The 11,655-nt window shown below is 45.1% G+C and overlaps 1 protein-coding gene across 1 annotated transcript in view; it reads left to right on the top strand.

Moving 5' to 3' along the window:
• Window positions 1-699: 699 nt before the first annotated feature.
• LOC145360428 (NFU1 iron-sulfur cluster scaffold homolog, mitochondrial-like) overlaps window positions 700-11,655 on the top strand; it is a 44,557-nt gene continuing 33,601 nt past the window's right edge. Inside the window, exon 1 of the mRNA XM_080215634.1 lies at window positions 700-787. Coding sequence (XP_080071760.1) covers window positions 720-787 — 68 coding nt within the window. The 5' untranslated portion in view covers window positions 700-719. The remainder of the gene's footprint in view (window positions 788-11,655) is intronic.

Raw genomic sequence — 11,655 nt, 5'->3', positions numbered from 1 at the left:
GAACGTTAATGTTTTTTGCTGCTCATTTTCAGCAAAGGAAGTCCCAGAAAAAATAAAATTTGGGGGAAAATGTGATTCCATTTTAAAGGTCAGATTTGAACCTTTGGGAGAGATCGATACAAAGCTACATTATCACAGTGACAATATTAGGGATACTTTTCCTCCTGCCACACATCAGGCAGAGTGACATCATGTAGCAAGTCTTCCTTATGAATGAATGAGTGAGTGACAGGTCCTGGAGCGGACCTGTCAATCAAACGCCCGCGCGGAGCCGCATCTTTTCCACCCCATCATCATCATCGATAAATGCAATCACTTCGCCAACTCCGCCACCACGCTGTTGACACTCAGCAATAACAATTCCAACAGGCCCGACTCAACTGTGTAAAAACAATCCCAGTTCACCCAGAGGTTTTTGCATTAAACCCCCTTTTCCCTACCGCGCTGGCTGCAAAGCCGCTCTCATCCTGTCCTGCACAAGTCAGTCAGTTCAGTCAGCCAGGGAGGGCGGGGACCTGAGTGATTGAGGTGTCTATACCGCCGCCTGATTGGGTTTGATGACAGGGAAATACCTGGTAAGCGGGTGGGTGGGGAGCTGAGGCTGGCTGGATTAATGGTGTGTTATGGTGGGGGTGGGTTTTTGGTTTGTGTGTGGTGAGTTGTGTTGAGGCGGTGTTTGGGGCGCCAGGCCGGGCGGGGTCCTGGCGGAGAGCCGGGCAATGGCGGCGCTGGGCGGGAGGCTGAGGCCGCTGCTCAGCCGCTGGAGGTGGCGCTGGGAGGAGAGCAGGTGGGTGAGCGGCCCCGGGACACCCCCCCCAAACACACACAATTCATCACTCCCCCGGTCTCTCTATGGAGGAGGGGACCTCTTCACTGAGTGATGAGATGTCAACATCTGGGGCTGTCACCCCTCACCCCAGCCCCATGTTTACTCAATGGCCCCCTCTCCAATCCCCGCCCTTCCCCCTCTGCAATCCCCATCCTCCCCCCTCTCCGATCCTCCCCCACCCCCCCGTCCGATCCCCCCCACCCTCTCTAATCCCCCCCACCCTCTCTAATCCCCCCCACCCTCTCTAATCCCCCCACCCTCTCTAATCCCCCCCCACCCTCTCCGATCTCCCCCCTCCCACCCTCTCCGATCTCCCCCCTCCCACCCTCTCCGATCTCCCCCCTCCCACCCTCTCCGATCTCCCCCCTCCCACCCTCTCCGATCTCCCCCCTCCCACCCTCTCCGATCTCCCCCCTCCCACCCTCTCCGATCTCCCCCCTCCCACCCTCTCCGATCTCCCCCCTCCCACCCTCTCCGATCTCCCCCCCCCACCCTCTCCGATCTCCCCCCTCCCACCCTCTCCGATCTCCCCCCTCCCACCCTCTCCGATCTCCCCCCTCCCACCCTCTCCGATCTCCCCCCCCCCCACCCTCTCCGATCTCCCCCCCCCCACCCTCTCCGATCTCCCCCCCCCACCCTCTCCGATCTCCCCCCTCCCACTCTCTCCGATCTCCCCCCCCCCACCCTCTCCGATCTCCCCCCCCCCACCCTCTCCGATCTCCCCCCTCCCACCCTCTCCGATCTCCCCCCTCCCACCCTCTCCGATCTCCCCCCTCCCACCCTCTCCGATCTCCCCCCTCCCACCCTCTCCGATCTCCCCCCTCCCACCCTCTCCGATCTCCCCTTCCAATCCCCCACTCTGTCCCCAATCCCCCCTCCCCCTCTACAATCCCTCCCCACCCTCCAATCCCTCCCCACCCTCTTGTTTACCTCTGCTCAATGTTCCCCTTTAAATCTTTCCAATCCTTTTCCAATCCCCCACTCACCCCTTACCTCTTGTTTATCTTTACAATGTCCCCCTCCCTTCTTGTTTACCCCTTCAAATCCCCTCTTGTTTACCTCTTCACAATGTTCCCCCTTTTCAAGCCTTTTCCAATCCCCACCACCTTGTTTCTCTTTTATTCACTGAGGATAAAGATTGATGACATTTGTTCCGGGAATAAGGCATTTCACTTTCCAGGAACAACAAAAAAGTTCAAAATTGTCCCAAAAATTAAAAAAAAAACCACCAATACTGCCACCAGTAATGTTGGAGTTCCATTTTAAGCTATACAAGACCAGTTTGTTACAAGTTTTACTGGTACTCTTAATTGAATGAGGAACTTCAATTTCTCAGAGGAAAAGCTAGTTCATAGTTGTGAAATCCCAGTCGGAAAAATCAGCAGTATGATACAAGTAGTACTGGAGTTTCAATTCACAACATACACGTCCAGTTGAGACTGGTTTTACTGGTACTTTTCATTCCATTTTAAAACTTTGTTTTATTACTTTGGTGTTCATAGAATCATAGAAACCCTACAGTACAGAAAGCGGCCATTCGGCCCATCGGGTCTGCACCAACCACAATCCCACCCAAGCCCTACCCCCGTATCACTACATATTTACCCACTAATCCCTCTAACCCATGCATCTCAGGACACTAAGGGCAATTTTAGCATGATCAATCAACCTATTTGATTCTCCCTTTCCAATTCCACCCCTTTTCTGTTTTATATACAGGGGCTAAAGATTAATGAGAATGGTTCTAGGAATGAGGATCTTTAGTTCCCAGAATGAAAAATTGGTTCAAAATTGTCAAATTCCTGTAGGTACATATTTAAAACAATAGCAGTACTGATACCTGTAATGCAGATATGCCATTTTGAGGCATGCAAGACCGGTTTGCGACAAACTTTACTTCATTTCCATGTCTTACTGTGTTTTTTTTATTCCTTTAGGTTAGTGATTCTCCCCTCCCCTATTTTCTGTTTTATATATTTTTATCCTTTCATGGGACATGGGCGTTGCTGGCTAGGCCAGAATTTATTGCCCATCCCTAATTGCCCTTAAGAAGATGGTGGTGGGCTGCCTTTTTGAATCAGTGCAGCCCATGTGATATAGGTACACTCACAGTGCTGTTAGGGAGGGAGCTCTATTGAAGTTAGGAAGAGTTACAGGTACAGAGAGTGGTTCCAGGGATGAGAAACTTGTTGATTCTCCCTTTCCAATTCTCCCTTTTTCTGTGTATATAGTTTTTATTCTTTCATGGGATGTGGGTGTCAATGGCTGGGCCAGCGTTTATTGCTCATCCCTAATTGCCCTTGAGAAGTGGATGGTGTGCTGCCGTCACCTTGTGAACTGCTGCAGTCCCTGTGGTGTAGGTACACCCACGGTGATGTCAGGAGGGTTAAAAATTCACAAGCGTGGTGGCTTGGGGTGAGCAACTTCAGTTATGAAGATAGATTGGAGAAGTTGTACTCTGTTTTGGATGACATGATGGCACAGCAGTTAGTACTACTGCCCCACAGCACCAGGGACCCAAGCTCAATTCTCAGCTTGGGTCACTGTCTGTGTGGAGTTTCCACGTTCTCCCAGTGTCTGTATGGGTTTCCTCGCACAGTCCAAAGATATGCAGGTTAAGTGCATTAGCCATGCTAAATTGCCCCTTTTTGTCCTGGGATGCATAGGTTAGAGGGATTAGCGGGGTAAATATGTGGGGTTACAGGGATAGGGCCTGGGTAGGATTGTCAGTGCAAACCCAATGGGCCGAATGGCCTCTTTCTTCACTGTAGGGATTCTGTGAAGTTGAGACTGTTTTCTATAATTCTATAATAGTGTCTATAATTATTGTTGGTGCAGACTTGATGGGCCGAATGGCATCTTTCTGCATGTAGGGATTCTATGAAGCTAAGACTGTTTTCATTGGAGAAAAGAAGGCTGAGAGGAGATTTGATTGAGGTGCTCAAAATCATGGAGGGCCTGGACAGAGCAAATAGGGAGAAATTGACTTTCCCAATGGTGGATGGATTAAGAATGAGAGGCACAGACTTAAAGGACTTGGCAAGAGAAACAAAGGAAAGTGAGGAAAAGTTTTCTCATTCAGTGCGTAGCTAAGGTTCGGAATGCAGTGCCGTAGAGAATGGCAATGGCAGGTTCAATCGAGGCATTCTATTTTTGTAGACTTTCAAACTGAAAATCCTCTTTCTCTTTGTCTGCTTGACTGCTGCTGAGTGAATGGATTGATAGGCTGGTTCTCTTCTCTCACACTAAGAGAAGGCTGAGGAAGTCACCTAATAGAGGTCTTTAAAATTCTGAAACATTTGGATAGAGTGCACACAGAGAATGTTTCTTCTTAATGTAAGAAAGTCAACACGAAGGAATTCAGAAGAGACTTCTCTTATCCAAAGGTGGTGGGAATGTGGAAGTTAATACCACAAGGAGCCAACAGTATAAGGGGACGCCAGACAAACAGATGAGGGATAAGGGAATGTAACTTCCAAAAAAATTTTCCCACTCTGACTTCATTTTGGTGTTTTTAAATTGCTGTGATTCCGGAGTGGGATCAGCGGCTTGGGAAGAGAATCGTGAGAGCAAGTATGGGGGAGTTGCAGTACTCTTTTGCCCAGATTGATCCCCAACAGCCAGGGAGAATTCCTCTGCCCTCTGCATGAGGGGTGATCTTATAGAGCTCTATAAAACCATGAGGGGCGTAGATGAGGTGAATAGCCCAAGGTTTTTTCCCCAGGGTTAGGGGAGTCCATAACTAGAGGGGATAGGTTTAAGGTAAGAGGAGAAAGATTTAGGGGGGATTTGAGGGGCAACATTTTCCGCACAGAGGGTGGTGAGTACATGGAATGAGCTGCCAGAGGCGGTGGTAGAGGCGGGTACAATTAAAACATTTAAAAGACATTTGGACAGGTACATGAACGGGAAAGGTTTAGAGGGAAATGGGCCAAATACAGGCAAATGGGACTAGTTTATTTCAGGAAACTTGGTCAGAATGGACGAGTTGGGCCGAAGGGCCTGTTTCCGTGCTGTAAGACTGTGTGTCTAAAACTAAGATATCGAAACCCCATGTTTATTCAGTAACTTAAAGCTGATAGTGTATTACTATGGCAATCTCCCACCAACCAGTTAATTTTTTTTATAATCTCAGGTCAGTATTACAAACTCCACCCTCCCCACCGACATACAAATCGATCAAACCAATGATATTAAACAGAAAAATAATGAGGGCCAATTCAGATATTAATTTACAATTCCTTTACAGTTCGGTTGCTGTTAACTGTACAATCCTTTAATTGATTAAGGTGATACGCAGTAGCCTGGCCACTTCATTCTGGTTTTCAATGCCCTGTTTCCACTTTCAGCAAATGGCCACGTTAAAAAGAAAGTCAGGGGCAAGGGCAGCTGCAATAGGTGTCCTGTCACTGGGAAGTCTGTGCCAATATGTCAGAAAAGATTGCATGATACTGCTCAGCCATAATCCCCAAATTTTGGTTTACCTCACAATCAGTGCTACACATAATCTGGCCCAAGATCATTAGAGACCTCCTTGCCTTTGCCAATCAAGTGAAATGCTATAAGAAATAAGAGCAGGAGTATGCCATTCAGCCCCTCGAGCTTGCTCCACCATTCATTAAGATGGTGATCTGATTGTGGCCTTTCCTGTCTGCCCCCCCATACCCTCAACTCTCCTTGTTGATGAAAAATCTGTCTACCTCAGCAGCGAATGTACTCAGTGACCCAGCCTGCACTGCTGTTTCTGGAAGAGAATTCCAAAGACTGATGTCTCTCTGAGAGAAGAAATTTCTACTCATCCCACTATTGGGAGGCCCTTTATTTTTCCCCCATGAGAAAACATCCTTGCCACTTCTTGCCTGTTGAGTCCTCTCAGAATCTTGCATGTTTCAGCAAGACCACCTCTCATTCTCCTAAACTCCAGTGAACATAGGCCCAAGCTGCTGGACCTTTCTTCATAAGAGGACTCTTCATCCCACAGATCAACAGAGCCAACTCTCCCTGAACCATTTCCAATGCATATCCCCAGTTAGAATTGAATCCCTACAGTACAGGAAGGGTACAGTCCATCATGGCTGTACTGACAACAATCTCAGACAGGCCCTATCCCCATTACCACGCATAATTACCCTGCTAATCCCCTTGCCACTAAGGGTCAACTTAGCATGATCAATTATCCTTGGAGTTATGAATATGAAGTTTGTAAGATTGTTGTGTTTTGAGACTGTCCCTATCGTGTAAAATGGAGGAATGAAAAGGGTTATGTAACCTGTTCTGAATTCTGCCTGACAACGAGCTTAAGAAAAACCCTGTAAGCTGATAATAAAATGGCTTTGTTGGATTCTTCCCCTGGCAACAAGCTTGAGCGTCTTCGTTATTAGATGTTGCTGGGAGCACAAGTTGTTTTAATAGGAAGATAGTGTAAGGGTTTCACATCTGTGAACAATGATTTGTGCAGCGGTGTTGATAGTGGATGAAATATAGTGGAGGAAATATTAGTCTTCAAGTCACAGGAAGGTGCTAAGGAATGTCTGGTTTGTACAAAGAACAATACAGCACAGGAACAGGCCCTTTGGTCCACCAAGCCTGTACGGATATGCGGTTTCTATCCCTCTGTTCGCATCCTGTTCATGTGTCTATCACCATACATCTTGAATGTTGCTAACGTGCCTGCTTTCACCACCTCCACCGGGAGCACGTTCCGGGCATCCACCACGCTCTGTATGAAAATCTTTCCCTGCTCATCTCCCCTAAACTTACCCACTCTCACCTTACACTTGTGCCCTCTTCTTGTCAACCTTCCACAGAAAAAACTCTCACTATCCAGCCTGTCAGTGCCTCTCATAATTTTGTAAATCCCTATCAGGTTGCCCCTCAGCCTCTCTTTCCAGTGAAAACAATGCGAGTTTATCCAACTGGTCCTCGTACCTAAAACCCTCCAGACCAGGCACTGTCCTGGTAAACTTTCTTTCCACCCTCTCCAAAGCATCCATGTCCTTCTGGTAGTGTAGCAACCAGAACTGCAAGCAATATTCCAAATGCGGCCAAACTAAGCTGTAAGATAACTTGTCAACTTTTATATTCAGTGCCCCAACCAACGAAGGCAAGCATGTTGTATGCCTTCTTGACCACCGTATTGCTGGTTCAAACTATTTAATTCCAAATAGAATGGAGCTGAGGTTTAAAGGGTAACTAATTAATATTTTTAATTAATATTTTTACCTGGGTACAAGACCTACGTGATTCACATTGCCACAGAAAATGGCTTTGAGAATGGAAGAATCCATAGGAAGCTATTTTATTATCGACTTATTGGCTTTTCCTTAAGATATCAGTGAACCTTACAGACAGGTCAGCCTGCAAGAATCTAGGAGACAGAGCAGAGAGATATAGGCAATTGGTTTTTATTGGTCACCACATTGAATGTAAGTGGGAGCCTGTGTTTGGATCCAAGTTTGTGAGGATTTAAATTAAGCTGGTGGATTTGTAGCTTTGGCTCGTGAGAGGAATCTCCAGGGTAACCATCAGTACTAAATTCGATTTGGGGATTAGAAGTTATCTGGCTGGAAAAGGAAAAAGGAAGCAAATGATTAGGAGTTCAGAATAGTTTTGGATAGTTCTTGGAAAATGAAATGTTCACTTAGGTGAATTTTTAGATTTAAAGAGGGCATTCTTTCTGTCTGAATAGTGTTTAAACAAGATTGCTTTTAGTTTCATTATGAGAGTAAAAGTCTTACAACTTGAACTCTTGTTGTGTGATCATTCCAGTTATTCAATGGAAATTTGAACATTTCCCTACAAGTATCTGCCCCTACGAGGATTGTAACACCCTCTGTAAAAAAAGGATACCCAAACTGCACACAATACTGTAGGTATGGTCTCACCAACCCCCTGTGCTGTTGTAGCAAGATTTCCATACTTTTACACTCCATTCCCCTTGCAATAAAGACAATCACTCCATTTGCCTTCCTAATTACTTGTTATACTTGCATGCTAACCTTTTTGTGATTTGTGTACGAGGACATCCAGATTCCTCTATACCGCAGTATTCTGCAGTTCCTCCCTATTTAAATAATACACTGCTTTTCTGTTCTTGCTGTCACACTGGACAACCTCACATTGCCCACTCACAATCTATCTGGACCACTTTGTAATCTACTCTTTCTAACCTCACAACTTTCTTTTGGACCTATTTTTCATACCTATGAGAGACACACTTGACCACTATGTCCTTGGTCCCCTATACAGTCCTAATGAAGCTCAATAGAAGCTAGAGGAACAGCACCCCATCTTTTGATTGGGCCCTTTACAACTTTTTGCCTCAACATTGAATTCAACAATTTCAGATCATAACCACTTTTCACGGCAGCTCTTGGTATTAATTCTGGTTTTGCCATTTATGTTTCTAGATACATCTTTTGTTTACTTGTTCGCTAAATATTTTTAAGACGCGGGTTGATGGGTTTTTGATAAGAGAGGGGATTAAGGGTTATGGGGAGAGGGCGAGAATGTGGAACTGAGCCACGACAGATCAGCCATGATCTTATTGAATGGCGGGGCAGGCTCAAAGGGCTAGATGGCCTACTCCTGCTCCTATTTCTTATGTTCTTATGTTCATCTATTTTTGCCTTGCATCTTCAGCCCCTTTGTCATTTAAGCTCTGTCCTGCCTTCCAGCCTATCACAGATCTTCCCTTTTGTTGTTTTCTCTCCTTGTTTTCTCCTTCCCCAGCCAATCTCTGCTTCTTTTTATTTCCTTAAAACCTGTTGTAAAACCTCTAACTTTTCCCACTTATAAATGAAAAGTCTTGCTGACATTTCTTGACTGCTTTACTTGAAGGATAGAGCATGAATGGCATTTTTTTTCTGAAGAAGAAATCATGCGGCAAACTTTTATAATATAACTCCCAGATTATTGGTCCGTTTTTCAATCTTAGCACAATTCATGTTGGTTCTTAAGCTTCCATGGTCACTACTTGTGCTTAATGGAAAGCGCCGAAAATAAGTGATGGAAGTGACTTCAAAATATATCGATTTTATTATGATGTTATTATGACCGGGTGGCACAGTGGCACCATGGTTAGCACTGCTGCCTCACAGTGCCAGGGACCTGGGTTTGATTACCGGCTTGGGTCACTATCTGCGAAGTTTGCACATTGTCTCGTAGGTTTCATCTGGGTGCTCCAGTTTCCTCCCACAGTCCGAAAGACATGCTGGTTAGGTTCATTGGCCATGCTAAATTCTCCCTCAGTGTACCCGAACAGATGCCAGAGTGTGGCAATTAGGGGATTTTCACAGCAACATCATTGCAGTGTTAATGTAAATCTACTTGTGACACTAATGAATAGATTCACATAATAATAAAGTCACATAGCATTAGCTTAATAAACTATTGTTAACGGCACCTATTCGAATGAAGACTGTATTTGAGCCAAATTTGTTCTGCGTGATAAATGGGGTAATTTTACTCCTGACATCAATGTACAATGAGAAACAGGCACCACCAGGTTGTAAAACTAAGGAATATCTAAGGAAGGATGTGCTGGCCTAAGGGAACGTCCAGAGGAGGTTCACGAGAATGATCCCAGGAGTCAAAAGCTTGACGTATGAGGAGTGTTTGAGCACTCTGGGTCTGTACTCAATGGAGTTGAGAAGGATGGGGGTGGGGGGAATCTCATTGAAACTTAAGAATAATGAAAGGCCTGGATAGAGTGGATGTGGGGAAGATGTTTCCATTAGTGGCAGAGACTGGGATCCGAGGGCACAGCCTCAGAGTAAAGGGACGACCCTTTAGAACCGAGCTGAGGAATTTCTTCAGGCAGAGGGTGGTGAATTCATTGCCGCAGAAAGCTGTGCAGGCCAGGTCATTGAGTGTGTTTAAGACAGAGATAGATAGGTTTTTGTTTGGTAAGGGGACCAAAGGCTACAGGGAAAAGGTGGGAGAATGGGGTTGAGAAACTTATCAGCCATGATTGAATGGCAGAGCAGACCCAATGGACTGAATGGCCTAATTCTGCTCCTATATCTTATGGTCTATGGTTTTATGGTATGTTAGTACGTTTATTAAAATACCAGTACTGATGGATTGAAAACAAGCAAGAGCTGCAAACAGAACCCAGTACAAGTGAGGTAATACGTTTGTCACATGGCAGTATGGCACTATGTATTATGCTGTATGCATAACTTTTACCCTTTTTAGAACTGACCTCCTGAGAGACTGCCCACTAGTCTATATCACTGACATTGAGAAAATTAATTTTATTTCACCAATTGATTTTCACAGCTCCCACATTTTCTTGTGAAAGTGAAAATAAGATTGATTGGGGATGGAAGTGAGGGAAGGGGAGAGGGAGATTCTTCACCGAATATCATGTAGCTGCAGACTAGAATCGGCGTAATTTTGTTGAGGAAATGTGTAGTTATTCTTAGTAGTAGAATTGGAATTTTCTGCAGCATGTGCCTGCTTGGTCTTTAATCTCAGTTAACTATGTGATGCAGCATTTATTAAGTAAAATCTAATTACGATAAAGATAAAATTTCTGGCTGTAGAACATTGTCTTAATATTGTGACCAGGGTTTCAGTACAGTGTAAAGAAGCGTGTTTAAACTTTTTACACCATGTTCACTTGAACTGAGAAAATTCTGAGTGGGTGCAAATCATCAATTTTGTCCTTCCCCAGATTGAACATTTCTCTTTACAAAGCAAAAGGTGGCACAGTGGTTAGCACTGCTGCCTCACAGTGCCAGGGACCCGGGTTTGATTCCCTGCTTGGGTCACACTCCGTGCTGTCTGTGTGGAGTCTGCATGTTCTTCCCGTGTCTGCATGGGTTTCCTCTGGGTGCTCCAAGTTTCCTCTCTCAGTCCGAAAGAAGTGCTGGTTAGGTGCATTGACCACGGTAAATTCTTTCTCAGTGTACCCCAAACAGCTGCTGGACTGTGGCAACTAGGGGGTTTCACTAATAAGTAATACATAAATAAACTAAGCGTTAGTACATAGACATGTTACATTGTTGTTGATACATTCACTACTAGCGACAGCAACATGTGAGTTGAATTAAGATTTTAAAACACGAACACAGGGATTAAATTAGATTGGCCTAAGTGTGACTCACCCTTTCTCCAAATTGTTGAAATATACTCAAGCAGAGTGACAGTGTTGTGTTTTTCTGAACTCATCTTACTTTCTTTCATTAAAGGGAAGTGTTGATGTGTGACACAGTTTGTCTGTACAGAGTTTAGTGTCCCCTTATGCCATTTCCCTTAGAGCACCACAAACAGACCTGCTGGAGATACTTGAAGTCTTCATGAGGTCAAAGTTATAGATAATTTGTCTGCTTTCATTTCAAGCCATTCCAACAAGAAGGTGCAAGGAAATAGTGGGTGGGATTTTATGGCCTCGCTCATCCCGAAATTGTCCAAAGTCAATGGACCTTTCCATGGTCCGCCCCTCACTCACTTCGATTTCTGAGGTGGACAGGATGATAAAATTCTGGCCACTAACTTGATAAATATCATTAAGTGTGTGATCCATTAAAACCAACAAAAGAAACTTGCATTTATGAAATCATAAAATCCCAACAGTACAGAAGGAGGCCATTCGGCCAATTGAGTCTGCACCAATCCTGCGATGGAACATCTTACCCAGACCCTATTCTCGTAACCCCACATATTTACCCCGCCAATTCCCCTAACCTACCCATCTTGGGACACTTTAACATGGCCAGTCAAACTAACCTGCACAGCTTTGGACTTTATATAGCGCCTTCCATGATTGCTAGATGTCCCAGCCAGTGATGTACTTTTTCCAATTGCAGTTGCTAGTGCAA

Source organism: Carcharhinus amblyrhynchos, chromosome 31, assembly GCF_965287045.1.
Source record: "Carcharhinus amblyrhynchos chromosome 31, sCarAmb.v2.hapA, whole genome shotgun sequence".
NCBI classification, from domain to species: Eukaryota; Metazoa; Chordata; class Chondrichthyes; order Carcharhiniformes; family Carcharhinidae; genus Carcharhinus; species Carcharhinus amblyrhynchos.
This window is presented reverse-complemented; position numbering and strand designations above follow the sequence as displayed.